This window comes from Macrotis lagotis, chromosome X (genome assembly GCF_037893015.1).
Source record: "Macrotis lagotis isolate mMagLag1 chromosome X, bilby.v1.9.chrom.fasta, whole genome shotgun sequence".
Classification (NCBI taxonomy): domain Eukaryota; kingdom Metazoa; phylum Chordata; class Mammalia; order Peramelemorphia; family Peramelidae; genus Macrotis; species Macrotis lagotis.
Window position 1 is genome coordinate 230079752 of NC_133666.1, and position 16613 is coordinate 230096364.

General features: G+C 35.6%; 1 protein-coding gene and 2 non-coding genes across 3 annotated transcripts; all 3 read right to left on the reverse strand.

Moving 5' to 3' along the window:
• Nucleotides 1-4444: 4444 nt before the first annotated feature.
• On the reverse strand, nucleotides 4445-4506 carry LOC141503815 (small nucleolar RNA Z39). The gene has a single exon (XR_012473118.1). It is a non-coding gene; the product is annotated as a small nucleolar RNA Z39 (small nucleolar RNA).
• Nucleotides 4507-6317: 1811 nt separating this feature from the next.
• LOC141498133 (cytochrome c oxidase subunit 7C, mitochondrial-like) lies at nucleotides 6318-12532 on the reverse strand. Its single transcript, XM_074201104.1, has 3 exons — nucleotides 12486-12532; nucleotides 9072-9279; nucleotides 6318-6456 (listed from the first exon to the last, which is right to left on the reverse strand). The coding sequence occupies exons 1-3, from the start codon at nucleotides 12515-12517 to the stop codon at nucleotides 6340-6342; spliced, it is 357 nt and encodes a 118-aa protein (XP_074057205.1). The 5' UTR covers nucleotides 12518-12532; the 3' UTR covers nucleotides 6318-6339.
• Nucleotides 7819-7880, reverse strand: LOC141503816 (small nucleolar RNA Z39). The gene has a single exon (XR_012473119.1). It is a non-coding gene; the product is annotated as a small nucleolar RNA Z39 (small nucleolar RNA).
• Nucleotides 12533-16613: the final 4081 nt, after the last annotated feature.

The following is a 16613-nucleotide window of genomic DNA, read 5'->3' on the forward strand; positions in this document are numbered from 1 at the left end:
GCACCAGCCTTGGAGTCAGGAGTACCTGGGTTCAAATCTGATCTCAGACACTTAATAATTACCTAGCTGTGTGGCCTTGGGCAAGCCACTTAACCCCATTTGCCTTGCAAAAAAAAAACTTCAAAAAATAGTCCTGAAGGGGGAGGGGGGGAATGAAACCAAACAGAATTGAATAGAAAATCTGACATTTAAACAAAAGAGTCAAGAAAAGACATGGAAAGGTGAAAATTAAAGAATAATCACATATAGAATAATCAACTGTTTACATTTCTATTTGGGAAGATGATCCATGTTACATCTACAAAAATTATCATTTTCTTTCAAAAAGGAAGCATTAAAAAGAACAGTTTTTATATCTTGGGGAAAATGGAGAGGGTGTTGGTTCAAAGAGGAAATTTAGATAGGTAGATAGATATGCTTACACACAAAGAGGGTAAGATACTGGGAGGAGGAGGGAAGAAAAAAATAATAAAGGAGAGGGGAGATTTAGGGAAGGCTAGAAGTAAGTTTTAAAGAGGGACAAGGATAAAAAGAGGATATCAGAGCAAAATGGAATGGAGGAACATACAATTAGTTATTGGAACAGAAGCATAATTGGACTGGAAACAAAAATCCAGTAATATGTTGTGTATCACACTTTGGACATAAAGATACAGATATTTCAGCTAAAATGAAAAAGGCAGGAGTAGCTATCACGATTTCATACAAAGCAAAATTGAAAGAGATAATCAAGGAAATTACACTTCACTAAAAGGCATCATAGACAATGAATATAAAAAAAATTAGTTTCTCTGATAAAGGATTCATTGTTTGAACTCAATCAAATTTATAAGCAATAAAAGTCATTCCTTAATTGATCAATGTTCAAAGGCTATGAACAGGCAATTTTCAGAAATCAAAGCTATGACCTATGAAAAAATACTCTAAATATTCATTTTGTTATCTCATACATTTTAGAAATGACATGTTAGAAGAGATGAAGGGAAATATGTACATTAATAAACTGTGAACTGGTTCAATCATTCTATGTGATCTACAACTATGTCTGAAGGACTACAAAACTGTTCATCCCTACTAGGATTGTACCTCAAAGAGATCAAAGGAAAAAGACTTCTATGTACAAAAATATTTACAGCAGCTTTTTGTGGTAACAAAGAATTGGAAATTGAGGGGCTGCTCATCAATTGGGGAATGGCTGAACAAGTTGTGGTATGATTGTGATGCAGTACTATAGATCTATAAAAATATGATGGGGGGTAGTTTCAGGGGGGGGAAAAAAAGCATGGCAAGACCCATATGAACTGATATAAGTTAGATAAAAGCAGATCATTGTGCACAATAATAGCAATGTTGCAAAACTGACCATCCGTTATAAACTTGGGTATGCGGATTATTAGTGATCTAAGACTATTACAAAAGGTTTGTGATGAAAAAATTCCATCCACTTCCAGAGAGAACTGATGAACACTAGCTGCAAATCAAAGTATAATTTTCTCATTTTTTTCTTTTTTTTTGGTGATATGGGCAATATGGAAATGTTTTGCCTGATTTCATATTTATAATTGCTATATTTGCCTGTTCAGTAGGTGGGGCAGGGGTGGGATTGAATGAGAGAATCTAGAATTCAAAATTTTAAAAGAATGTTAAAAGTAAAAACAAATCTTATGTGTGCCCAAAAGATTTTTCATTGAAAATAGCTCTATTTTCTAAAATTAAGGATTTTCCAAGAGGAGTGTAGTAAAAATAAAAACAAATAAAAAACTTATTTGTTATATGGATTGTGTACACTACTGTGGCTTGATTATGTGAGATGGTTGATTTTCCTTCACCTGTAATTTAGTTTGACATCTGTGAATGAATATCAGAAGCCCAGCATAGCTATAATTTTCCAGCTCTTAACGGTAGTATAATTAAACCATTTGTAGGCAGTGTGAATTTAATTGACATGTAAACAATATGCTTGCAGATGATAAGCACATACTTATTTCCATATCAAAACTGGAAAATAAATATGAAGTTTTTCCCCCTCTGCAGTTCTTGAGAGGTAGTTTGAATGGCTTAATTTATTTTCTCCATAATTATATGGATCTCTGTGAGTCCAATTTATCTTAGCATTAGCAAGAATTAAGGCTGTGATGAGACAATGACACCAGGACAGGCACTTAGTTGTTGAGTATAAAAGTATAGGAAGGGATTCCTATTGGTGTGTGATGGGTTAAATAGGTCACCTAACAGGATCATAGATTTAGAGCTGGAAAAGACCCTTATGATCAAGTTCAATGTTCTCATTTTAGAGTTGTGATAATCGAGGTCCAGCAATGTTATGAGACTTCCTCCTAGTTTTGTTGACTCTCATAAGTAATATTTGACTCAGGGTTCTTACTGTAACACTTTCTACTCCACCATGCCTGCCTTAAATTCCCTTCAACCTGGGAGATTATGTATACCTTCCAATTCCATGAAAAAGCATATAACAATAAAAAAAAGATAAGAAATTATTTTTAAAATGGGAAATTTTGGGGGGGATAGGGGTGGGGAAGTTGATCCAATAGATTTCCTGAGTTCCTTGAATAATTCCTATTCCTCACAAGATCAGGACCTGAGCAAAAATAGTTCCCTTGGCTCTAAAGCAGATTTAGGCAACTAGTGTGCAGTAGATAGAGCAGTAGCCTTGGAGTTAGGATGGGAGTTCTAGTCCAGCCTCAGACAACTGACAAGTTGATAAAAATCATTTAACCCTGATTGCCTCACATCCAAGGCCATCTTCAGTCATCCTGATTCATATCTGGCTACTAGATCCAGATGGTCCTGAAGAGAAAGGGAGGCTGGTAAGTTAGCATAGCAGTTCCTCACTCTATTCCAATTCATGTGCTTTTCATGGCATCATTTCTGTCATGGTCTTAAGCCCCCCCCAAAAAAAACCCATCATTAAAGCAGACCTAATATGTATTCCTGAATTTCCATAAATGTGCACAAGCCCTTCACGACATACTATCGACATAGTGCTGCTACATGTTAAGATACAAAGCACCAATTAGGGGAAACAATAGCAGTGTAGTTATTTTTAATGTTTATTAGTGTATTATTGCTTGTTTTCAGGTCCAGGGTCATGAGGTTTGCCAATTTCCTTAGTTGAGAGGAGCTATTTTCAACATACACTAATCCTTGTAGCAGATCCTGCTACTATCATTTTAAACTTATTCAGAAAAGCCAATGGAAAAATTATAAGGGACACCTGTTTTTAAAAAAGGCAAAAACAAAATAGCTGTAGATTGTAGATGACTAAAGGCTATACAGTTCTAATCAGACTTGTTCCCATCCTAGCTGACATCTGCTAATTAATCATTGACAAATTACTCAATCTGCTTTCTTTTATCTTCTGCAAGATGGGGGTATCTGTACTATCAACTACTCAGGCTTGTTTTTTGGGAAGTACTTTATAAACATAAATGTTAGGGAATCGTACTTTGTGAAAAAGCATTTTAAGGCCTTTAGTATATTTCTAGTTATGGCGTGTAGATTAAATTCTCCATACAAACACATCAGGTTTGGGCATTTGGAAGTGACTTTCCTTAGGTATGGTTTTTGGCTGGTCATATCGCTGCAAAACTTTGATATCTCTATGGTTGAATGCAAACTCCTCTATCTAACCCTTTAACAAACTAGATGCCAATAAGGTTGCCTTATATATATTGATACACTTATTGTGGCATTAGACACCCTGTTGGCTCCCTCATTTTTTCACCTCCACTTCCTAAAACTCCTAGATTCCTTTAAGCCTCAATTCAAACTTCACCTTGAAGTCTTTTTGGATTCCCTAAGCACACAGTATCGATTGTTCATATATGTAGAAATTCTGATATAAAATTTGGTTAAATGCTCAGAGGAAATGTATAAAAGGTATATGTGATGTCTTTATTTAAAAAAATAAGATCAGAAAATAGCCAATGCAGAATAATGCGGTTAATTCATTTTGAGCCCACATCATCCACATTTAGGGCTAACAATTATTTTAATAAATGACTACAATCTAAAGCAGAAATCATTTTAGATATGATACCAAAATGCTGAAATTAATGAACACTCTTGTATGTATATTCAATAAAGAACTCCACTCCAAAACATTCATTTAATAGATTTATTTACAAAGGCATGCACTATGGTAAATGGTTTGCTTATTCCATTCTTCAAAACTGCTTTAATAGGTTGTTGTTCTTCTGTAAGTCTGGGAAGAAAAAAAGCATAAAACTAAAATCAACCATGTTAGCAAATAATTGTTCATTTCACAGAACAATGGGCTCATTAATTTTTAAGCTTCATGATCAGTAACTGCTTTTGGGATGGATTCTAAATCTGTAACTCTTGTAGAGAAAAAAATTATAACATATTCACCTAGGTTCTGGAATCATTTGCATGTACAGTATGTCCATTTAGTCATGATTGGTACATCAGAAAGCGTTTACAGTATCATGGCTTATTCATACTGAATTGTCACATCATATGTACCAATAGACCTAATTTCTATTCAACTACAGGGGCTGGGTATCTGGGTGGAAGTATACAGTTGAATTTTTCAGTACCTTTCAATTTTTGAGCATAAATTCACTAATATGAACAATACTTACCTCCACAGTCCCTAGTCTTCCTAGGGCTAACTAAAGCTTCTTACAATGACCCTTGCGCTGAGGGAAACTCCTCTCTATTAGAGTTAAGCATATAATCAATTAAATAATACAGTGGATAAGTGACCTGAACCTAAATTATTTAGACCTGTACCCACAAGTTTCTGGTTAGAGATACTTCTAAACTATGTGAACCTATGTAAAAAAATCACTTTGCCTCATTTGTTTAATAGAAATAGTAATAATAATAATGATAGCACCTACTTTTCAGGATTGTTATTTGGAAAATACTATGTAAACTATAAAATAATAGATGGTTGTTAAATGTTATTATTAGTACTACCATGAGGGCTTTTCTTAAATTCCTCAAAGACAATCTACCTTGAGCACAGTGAAGAATCATATTAACTACCCTAGTTCAGGTCTTTAGCACCTCTAGCTTGAACTACTGTAGTTAGTCCTCCCTTGTTTTCAGTTTCTCACCTTTCCAACTTATTCTTCAGAAAGAATGATTCTTCCTTGTGGCCATATGCTACTCCCCTGATCAAGTCTTCAGTGGATTCCCTATTGTTTTCTAAAACAAAACAAACTCTCCAATTCAGTACTAAATTCCAGAAAAATATGACTAGCAGCCATTCCCAGAACTTACCATGCCATTATTATTATGCATTAGAATAAGTTGTTCTTCATGTCTAGGTACCACTGTCCTCTTTGCCTCTCAGAATCTTTATGTTCTATCAAAGTTCAAACTGTGTGCTACCTGCTTCTTAAGGTTTTCCCTGTCTCTAACCTCCCACCCAGAACTCAAATCTAGGTCTACTCTGTGTATGTTGTTATACCTTAGTAGAACATGAGCTCTCTGAGGGAAGATTATTTCTATGTAGTATCTTTATATTAAGACCAATACAACAACACAGTGTACATATTAGGCACTTTATACATGCTTGCTGAATTGAAAGTATCACTAATGACAATCCCAAGTTATTAAAAAAACAAACACAAAACTCCCCAAACTGGCTGATTTAAAAATGGAGGGAGTAGAAGAATAAATTACCATAATTTTAAGATGATTTACTGAGGGTGTTCATACTTCCATGTCAATAAGAACACATATCTGGAAGGGACCTCAGAGGTAATCTAGTTTAATCATCTCATTTTACAGATGAGGAAACGAAGAATCAGAAGAGGATAAATGACTGAATTGTCTAAGGTCTCAAAATTTAGTATATAGCACAAGGAGGATTGCTAACTTTTAAGAGGCTGAAGAAGAGTAGAGAAATAAGTAGCTGATATATAGAGGCAGAAAATATAGGTTCAAACTGAATCCTTCCTAGAAGTTTAGCAGAAAAAGTCAATATAACAATAATAACATGAGAAGATGGCAAGATTCACATGAAGGTTATTCTCAAACTCTGGCAGAAAAACTAGAAAAACCCAATGACAAATGGGTCATTAGCCAGTTCTGAGAAACTTAGCTAAATTCAAAGAGCTGATGTGAGTTGGCAAGGGGAGGGGAGAGTTTAATTTTTTAGTCATAATTATAAAGGGCTGTCTTTTATATAGCTATTAATGTAGAGGGAATCAGCCCATTTAGGAAATCACAGTTTTTAAAGAGGAGCTTAATTTAAGGAATAAGCTAAATAAAAATGGGGGGGAATCACTCCTTTTTTAGCAAGCTCAAATAATTATAATTACCTGATTTCTGATTAGGAGGATCTTATTTCTTAAGCAGCTGATGTCTTACTATGAAGAAAGGTGCAGAAAATCCAGATCCAAAGAATACAGCCATCATTGCTAGCAACCGCCATTTGTTTTCCACTGAAAAGGGCAGGTTCTTTGGAGAAAGAAGATAAAAGTCCAAATGTAATCAGTGCATTAAGGAAAAAAAAGATTAATACATACATATATGCATGTATGTATTTATATGTACATATGGAGAGCCTAACTCACTTACACTATACTGAGTTCTTTTTTTACATATATGAATTCATATATAAATGAATTACTCATTTACCACTGAAAATCCCAATTTATAATAAGAACTTAAAACACTTAGAGTTGTCTAAAATCCAGAATGAATTAAAGTTAATAAACAGGAGGGAATTTTTCATGTCTTGAGATATTTTAAAAAAGGTAGATTATGTTGGGTTGGGGGCAGTCCAGATGACTGCTAACAAAATATTTTTTTCTTTCTAAACAATAACAGAGTAGGTAATGAATTACAACAGGTTTATGTTGATTCTTCAATAACTACCAGAAATATTGTGACCTTAAAAAATTAGGAAAGAAAATAGGAGTGATACTTGATGATTTCTTTTTGCAATATACCCTCAGCAGGACTATTATCACATTTGCACTGTTATTTACAGTAACTTTTACTCAAAAGTTGATTTTTTCTAAAGAAATAATCACTTATAACTTCAGAGTAGGTAATAAAGCACAATTCTATATAAGAGGGATGATACTCACCTAGAACACTATCATTAAATCAGAATTTTAGTTTGGGATTCTGTCCTCTCTAATCTCATGGAATTATTGAAATTGAAAAAGGATTTAATAGAGGTTGAGTATTATAGTACTTGTTTTCTTTGCAAGGGACAACAAATGGGGTAGGAAGAGATTTGATTTTGCTTGGGATAATTACAATTTACTTTCAAGTTTCTTGAATTAAAAGCTTAAATTTAAGCAATGTCAAAGACTCAATGCCAGTTATCATAACTTTATTATTATAAAGTTTAATGTCATTATAGTAAGAACAGGGTGATTAATTTTGACAAGTGTGACATTTAAAACAGTTATAAAGGAAATCCAAAACAGCACAGGCTAATTAAAAATATGACATTTGGCAAAGTTGTTTTCGCATATCTGCATCTTTCTATATCTAAGGTTCTACATGCCTACTTAGTCTTTTACTTTTTGTTTATTTTTTAGTTTTTGCAAGGCAAATGGGGTTAAGTGGCTTGCCCAAGGCCACACAGCTAGGTGATTATTAAGTGTCTGAGGCTGCATTTGAACTCAGGTACTCCTGACTCCAGCAGGGCCTGTGCTCTATACACTGCTGGCTGCTCCCATGCCTACTTAGTTTTGTTTCTTTTATATCAACCCACAGGGCCTAGAACACGGCTCTGGACAGTGGATCCTGAAATGGTACTGGTAAGATTTTAAAAAAGTTTAAATAATCAGATTAAGTATATGGTACATCAGAAAGCGTTTACAGTATCATTGTTTTTCATACTGTGTTATCCTCATCACATGTACCGCAGAAAAGAAAATGAGACCAATAATAAAAATAAAAGGGTTATTACATTCTATTACGCAAAGGTTGAGTTAGCTGCAGCTGTGACTTTAACTATGACTAGTTTCTTTTATCACTTACCTCTTTTTTACTGCCTTTAACTACTAGAGCTCTTAAATAACACGAGGCAATTTGAAATGCGGATGAAGGGTTTTATTGGGCAGAAATGTTCATTCAAAGGTCTGACTTTATGGGCCTATTCGGATCATTTACTCCAACCATTCATTTAGCCAACAAGGAAGTCAAGATTACACTATCTGAATCACTTGTCCAAGGTCACACGGGTTATAAGTGGCATAGTTAAATACTGACCTCAGGTCTTAATCCGAATCCAATGAGACCAATAATAAAAATAAAAGGGTTATTACATTCTATTACGCAAAGGTTGAGTTAGCTGCAGCTGTGACTTTAACTATGACTAGTTTCTTTTATCACTTACCTCTTTTTTACTGCCTTTAACTACTAGAGCTCTTAAATAACACGAGGCAATTTGAAATGCGGATGAAGGGTTTTATTGGGCAGAAATGTTCATTCAAAGGTCTGACTTTATGGGCCTATTCGGATCATTTACTCCAACCATTCATTTAGCCAACAAGGAAGTCAAGATTACACTATCTGAATCACTTGTCCAAGGTCACACGGGTTATAAGTGGCATAGTTAAATACTGACCTCAGGTCTTAATCCGAATCCATTTCTGCAGTTTTACTTTTTAATAAGAGGATGACTGAGACTCCAACTACAGAGTCCAATGAATGACCTTCACCATGGGCCCTCCAGGTTGTCCAAGGCCTTCCTCACTGAGGGGGGGGGGGAGGGGACAAGGATTAATCTGCAGTTGGTGCCTTCCGAGCGCGGCGTGATAGCCAAAGCTGCTGGAGTGATGCCCGCCTAAAAGCTGTGTGACCTTGGTCACGTCACTTCTCCTCGCCAGGGCTCAGCCTTCTCTCCCCAAAAGGGCTTGGTGATGCCCATAATGAGGTCAGACTTTAGGAAGAAAGGGCGGCAGCAGGTCCCCGGTCCGATCCTTCACGCCCCCCCCCCCCCCCCCGGTTCCCCTCAGGCCGGCGCCGCGGCCTCCCGAGGCCCAGTGCCCTGCCTGGAGCCGAGGCCTCGGCCGGGGGTCCGGCCTGTGCGCGGGCCCGGCCGCATTTACCTTTCCTGGGCCCTCCTCATAGTGGCTCCTGCGAACCAAGGAGGTGGAGAACCTACGCAGGCTCTGCCCCAACATGACGCTGCCGAGGAGGGAGAGATGGCTGCCAGGAGCCTCCTGACCTTGCTCCTTCCTGCGCGGACGACAGCTCAGAGAGGATGACGGGAAACGCGGAGACGGAAGAGGCCGACAAAAACAGGAAGTGCGGCGCCTGGCATTGTGGGAAATGTAGTTCCGCCGTTTCCGTAGTCATTCTCCTGCTCCACTCATTCCTCTAACTGATGTTAGGCCCCAGTTTGCGTTATAGGGATTATTGGGGTTTTCTTCCCTACTGGATTGTATCTGCAGCTAAGAGTACCTCCGAGCCTTTGGGCAACTTGTCATTTCTACTTTCACATTCATTCCCTTCCCAGGAAGCTCTTAGAATCTTTAACTTTTTTTTCTTTTTTAGGTTTTTTGCAAGGCAAATGGGGTTAAGTGGCTTGCCCAAGGCCACACAGCTAGGTAATTATTAAGTGTCTGAGAGGATTTGAACCCAGATACTCCTGACTCCAAGGCCAGTGCTTTATCCACTACACCACCTAGCTGCCCCTTTTAACTTTAAGAGAAAGATGTGACATGATGGACCCCAATGCATGACATCAAATACATAGGATTGCAAAGAGAATCAATTAGATCAAAATAGTTGTCATTATATACACCCACAAACATTCTTAGGTACACCTCCTATAGATGCAGTATGCATGTATGTATCTTTATATTTATTGTTGTCTCTCTTTTTTTTTTTTTAGTCTTTGCAAGGCAATGGGTTTAAGTGTCTTGCCCAAGGCCACACAGCTAGGTAATTAAGTGTCTGAGGTCGGATTTGAACTCAGGTCTCCTGACTCCAGGGCCGGTGGAGTCCACTATCCACTTAGCCACCTAGCCACCCCTTGTCCTTTATTCTTGAAAAGGACATGATAGCAAATGCAATTGTAGGACATAGCTTTTTCTCAATTCCCTTCACTTTTCCTGAGATTTGGTTGTTCAAGGCCTTGTTTTTTTCAAATGTCTCCTAGGCTTTTCCACTGGGAAAAAAAATGAGAAAACAATTATTAGTCTCCAATTTGCTGCCTTTGAGGGGTAATATCCAAAAGACCTGGAATGCATGCGTGGTTCTACAAGCATTTTTCATGGTTTTTACGAATTAATAATGACTTTAGGAAAGATACTTGGTCACATTCTCATTCTGATGTAGAAGCAGAGCTCCAAGAAAACGACTGGATCAAAGTGAGGGTAATTCCCTGGTTCAGAACGATATACACTCAACATGTTGGAGAATCTTAGAGTAAGATTTTCTGATTGGAGGTTCACTTTATGTTCTGTCTCTTAAGAGGAGGTTTTCTTGACGCTTCCTCTTCTCATAAGAGACAAAACTCCAATATTTTGCATATAATTTAAATCTAATAAGATTTTGGAGAATTGAATTAAACTGAATCTTCAGAAACCATCTTGTTATGTGCCTGAATTCTTCATGTCCATGTAACCGGGTATTCTCTTCTCTATGTGGAGTAGATGAAGAAATCTACCTTTTTCTCTTTATGCTCATATCAAGCTTCAATTTTGATTCAGAATAGGATTGCTTAATTTAATCGCTAACTCATATTTGTCAATTTCCACTGTGTATTAACTGACTGTTTTCAAAAATAAAATTTATTTACAATTAGCAATGCTTTGGTGCTTAAATCTACAAATATATTAAAGAAAGCATTGTAAGTCAATATGCTTTATGAACATGACAATCTGTTACATTGCAATATGTTTACAATGGGAAGGGTTGTGGTAAGCATACTGGTATATTGTTGATGGAGCTGAGAATTTAGAAAAATAGTTTTGGAAAGCAGGAATTATACAAATCAACCGACTCAAATATCCAGACTCTTTGATCCAGAGATTATAATAATGGGTTTATACCCTAAAGTAGTCATTGATAAGAAGAAAATTCCCATATATACCAAAATCTTTGTAGTAGTACTTTTTTATGACCACAAAAACTTAGAAACAAAGATGCCCATTAATTGGAGAATGGCTAAAAAATTATCATACATAAATTATCATGCATAAAATTATCATGCATAAGTCACACCTAGCTGTGTGGCCTTGGGCACCACTATGCTATAAGAAATTATGAATGTGATGAATATAGAGAAAATATTTTATATACATGCAAATATATATACTTATATAGAGATGCAAAGAAAAATAAGTAGAGTCAAGAAAATATGACTCAATGATGTAAATTTAAAGAACAGCAAAGAGATAAAAAAAGAGAATAATACAAAATTATAGACATCATGACTTAAAAGAGTCATTTCCAATTTACCCCTTCATTGTAGTGGGAGGTATATAGTCTTTCATAATGTACTTGCACTGAAACATTTTTATTGTATTGATTTGATGGAGTTGATTTCTCTTATTTTTCTTTTTTTGTCTTAAAAATACTGTTTCTTTTGGGGGATGAGTCTTTTGGGAGGGGATGAAGAGTGTTACTGAAGAAAACTATGATGACAGAAAACAAGACAGTAGCAATTATTAAAAATAAAAATAAATTTGAAACATATAAGCTTTAAAAATAATCAATTCATACATTTCAAAGTCTACTTCATGCAAGACAATGGGAAGTAAATCTGAAAAACAAATACAGTCTCATTCCAGGGATATATTATCCTAAGATTTCTTCTTACCTCCTCCCAAACATTAGAATTGCCTGTTGTACTATTATCAACCCAAACCAAATGAACAAAAGGCCATAGCAACTCTGCTACTCTGTTAGCTTTACCAAAAATAAGAACCAAAACAAAACAGAGAATTCACTTAGGTTATCATACTACAGTTAATTCTAAAAATAAAATGAAACAAAATAAAACTAAAAACTATCAATGTGATTAGCAAAATGCTTTATTCCATTGGAGAAGGAAAACAAGACACTTCTGTGTCTCCCTTGTAGGGTCCTCCTAGTAGGAGACCCAGTGTAAACATGCTCAATACTTATACTAGTGGCTATATAATAATCTGTAGCCCTGACTTTGGAGGGGTAATAGCAACAATAAGACAAGTTTGATTCATAGTATGACTTCATGACCAGAACACTGGTACTACAGGTGTTTGTCTAAGCTCTAAGTCCACTTGATCTGGTGTGAAACAATTATGAGATTTTACAGTGGTTGAGATCATTCAGATTGTGAGCACAATGGATAGTTGTTTTGTCATGCTCAGGGCACATCTTGCTTGTTGGACTTTAGTTCTGGAAAACAGGGTATCTCCTAATAGTAAAAAGAACAGATTAAACAGAAAGAGGTGGTCTTGCCACATGGAGATCCTGAAACAAACTAAATATGCCATAAGCACATTATGTAGTGCATACAAAATAGAACTTACCTTTGCCTTCCCAACTTCCCTCCACTATTCATAGTTATGACAGTTGAAAGCACCTTTCATCACCCAGTTTGCAACTTTGGTTTCATGTTCAACTCCTCATATAGTCATCTTGCTTCTACCTTCACAATGTCTCTATTATGGGCACAGTAAATAGAGTTTTGGGCCTGGAATCAGAAATATTCATTTTCCTGAGTTCAAATTTTACTTCAGACACTTACTAGCTGTATGATTCTAGAAAAGTCACTTAATTCTATGCCTCAGTTTCCCCATGAGTTGGAGAAGGAAATGGCAAACCATTCCAGTATCTTTACCAAGAAAATCCCCAATGGGGTTACTAAGAATGGGGCTAGACTGAAATGACTGGATAGCAGCAAAAAGTTACAAGTTCTCATCTTTCTATGTACACAGATGTTGCCCTGTTTCAAATCTTTATAACTTCACACCTGAACAGTTGCAAAAGTTTTCTGTCAGGTATCACCACATCATCTCTTCCCCCTCTCATCTACCCTCCACTCAGTTGCCAAAGTGATTTTCTTAAAGAGCAATTTTTGACCATTGTCATCCCCCTGTTAAATAAATTCAGTAGCTATCCATTACTTTCGAACTCAAATATAAAATCCTGAGCACTAGAGAGCATCAATATCCTGATCCTTAACTGTGAATGTTCTTCTGCTTCAGGCTTCTTCTTTTTTTCTCTATATATGCTCTTGATGAACTCATCAGTTTCCATAGTTTCAACTCTTATCTCTATGTAACCGATTGTTAGGTCTATATATTCCAAGTCTTAACATCATTGTTGTTGTTATTGTCATTTGTCCTTAGTTCTTGAAGACCATGACATCAGGAAGGTGACATCATGACATGCATGTGAATTGGGTTTGAGTGAGGGAGTGCTATGCAAAGCCACCAGCCTCAGTTTCTCCTTCAGAGCCTTTTAGGTTCAGTGGCCAGATATAAATCAGAAGAACTGGAAAATGGACCTCTTTACTGAATTGTAGTGCCACATCTTCCAACTTCAGTTTCACTGGACAGTCTCCTCTATCACCTTGATTACTAAATAGAATGAGCTTAAGCTTAAAGAATTTGCTACAAATATTTCCTCTACCAAATTCATGATCATATTATATTACATTTATGCATAAATACCCAGGGCAGGATTCTGCAAGAAGGACAAACACTTAGTATCCAATGTTTGACTAACAAAAATACTAGCATAAATATTTTTATATATAAATATATCCTTTTCCAATTTCATTTTTTTGATCTGGAGTAGCTGATCAAAGGGCATGGTTCCAAATTATTTTAAGGAATAGACTGACCAATTCATAACTCCACCAAAAGTTCAGTAGTCTAGTCATTTTCCTATAGCTTCTCTGATATATTCATTTTATTATCTTTGGCTGTGTCATACTAAGTCCTTTATTTTAAAAATAAGAAAAATTGAGGGTTAGAAAGGTTAAGCAAGAGATTTTCCCAAGGCTGTACAACTATTTAATGACAAACTAGGATTAAATCACTTTGCAGGGTTCATTTTTAAAAATTAATTGATTGATTAATTAATTAATTTTCATCCATGTGCATATTTATATTTTTAAGTTACAAAATTTCCTTCCACTTTCCCTTCCCAACCCTTTCCTTCAGTGGCGAACAATCAAGTTAGCATCGGACATGCATATTTTGATAAATATATTTACAAATTAGTAATTTTCAGTATGAGGAATCAGGATTAAGGGAAAGAGAAACATAAGAGATAATATTTATAAAGTGTTCATCAGATTCTAAGGTTGGTTTTCTTTTTTGTTTGTTTTCTTTGGTTTAGTTTTATTTTTTCTTCCTCTGGATGAGGATAATATAGTCCATAGTCAGTCTAATACAGTTGTCCTACCTCTCTGGACTGCTGAGAGGAGCTGCTTCCATCAAGGCTGTTCATCTCACAATGTTGATAGTGATGTGTACATTGTTCTCTTGTTTCTATTCCCTCAGCATCAGATCCTCTAAATCATTCCATACTTTTCTAGAATCTTATCATTGATGGTTTCTTATTAGAACAATGGTATTTCATAGTATTCATTTGCCATAACTTCTTTAGCCATTCCCCAATTGATGGGCATCCCCTCAATTTCTAAGTTTTTGCCAATACAAAAAGAGCTTCTATGGATATTTTGGAACATATAAGACTTTTTTCCTTTTTTCATAATTTCTTCTGGATGGAGATCTAGAATTAGAATTGCTGGGTCAAAGGGTATGAACATTTTTATTGCTCTTTGGACATAGTTCCATTTTTCATTCCAGAAAGGTTGATTCCATTCACAACTTCACTTTGCAGGGTTCTAATGATTATTTTTCTGTGCTCATTTTAAATTGATCATTGGAAAAATTTTTGGTCAATGGTCAAATATATGTTTCATTTTATAGTTTTCAGTAATAAGCAAGGGAAGAGCAGGCCTTCTATAAGTGAAGTCTTCTATAAATGAAGTCTTAAACTGATTCAGAATGTTCAAAACACTAAGCAATTAAAAAAAAAGTAATAGTTTCACATTTTTTGTGAATGAGGGAGAGGTGTTGATGGAGAGAAAGGATTGGGGGATATATTCATATCTATATCCATATTATCCATCTCTATATCAATCTATATTATTCACACATACACACATATAATTTACATAAATATATTCAGAAGTGCAGTGAATAGGATAGTTCAAAAATACCCATAGGCCTCACTTTGTTAATGAGTCATTGCCTAAATGATTTCCCCAGTATAAAGTTACTTTTCTATTTTAGTATTTAAAGGATCTGCAATTTTATTCTTTTATTTGCTTATTTGTTTGTTAAGCTCTGGGCCTCCATTCAGAATCCACACTGCTGGAAAAAACACCTCAATATTAGATCTAACTCTCTCTCTCTCTCTGGGGAGGCTTCCTATTTTCAATCACCACTTCCCAATAAAAACACCAAAAATAGCAAAATTAGCAGCTAACATTATGAATACTAAGAAAGTAAATATTTAAATTAAATGAAGATAAATAGAATTCCCCATATGAGAGAGGAAGACTTACAATTCCCATGAAAAAATCCAAAGAGAAAAAAGATGATGCAAGATCACTGCAATGGAACCTGTAATAGTGGTGGTAGTAGTATGCGAGAGTATAGAAATATAATTAATAATGCAACATCTGTCTCTTAGTGCCCAGTTCATCTAAATAATCTCACTCCCAGTAACCTGTTCTCACTTCCTATAGTGGCTGTCACTGCCTGAGCTCTTTGACTCTATTTTTCTTCTATATAAACATTTTTTGAGTAAGCTGACTTTTAAATGTCACCCAGAGGGCATGGCTTATCATTTTACATGCTGTGGTTGTTCCTTTTCTAATTCACTCCAGTAACCTTTTTTGAATTTCATAAAGATGACCTCATCTTTGCAGCTAGTTTACCATCTTATTAGACATGACTATGATTAGTCTTCTACATATACATAACTTTACCAATTCCTTCTATACAGACATAACCTCATTGCAAATTACACCTCAAATTTCCTTATCCACTCATTTTTGGAAAATGAGTTTGAATTTGGAGAGCCTCTAGTAATGTTTAATTTGACTATAGGTAGAATAACATGGAAGAATCAGCATGATGAGGTTAGAAAACATTCTAGCAAAGTCAGAGAACTCAAGTTCAGATTTTATGGTTACCTGATATCTGTGTGAACTTGGATAAACCCCAATTTTTTGAACATTAATTTCCCCATATTTAAACTATGGGAGTTAGACCTCTAAAGTCTCTTGAACTCTAGTTAGTCATCTTTTGACAATGATGAGGAATAAGAAATCTATATTCGACATTTCCCAGTTAATAGAGGCTATGTCTGAATAAGTAAACTAGCAAAAGTCCTTTGGAAACTAGCAATAAGGAATGGAGACCTTTCAATATAAAATACATTTTACAAAGAAATGAGGCATTTCATGAATTACTTGGTACAAAATGGAAAGACATCTTTAGGAAAGTCAGCATTACCCCAGAGTTATATTTAAAAAATAAAATCCCATTATTTTAAGTAGTGAGCAGGGTGTTTATAATGAAGCATAGGCTATATTTCCTAGGCCTTCATGAGTATTCTGTGGCTAGAATTAC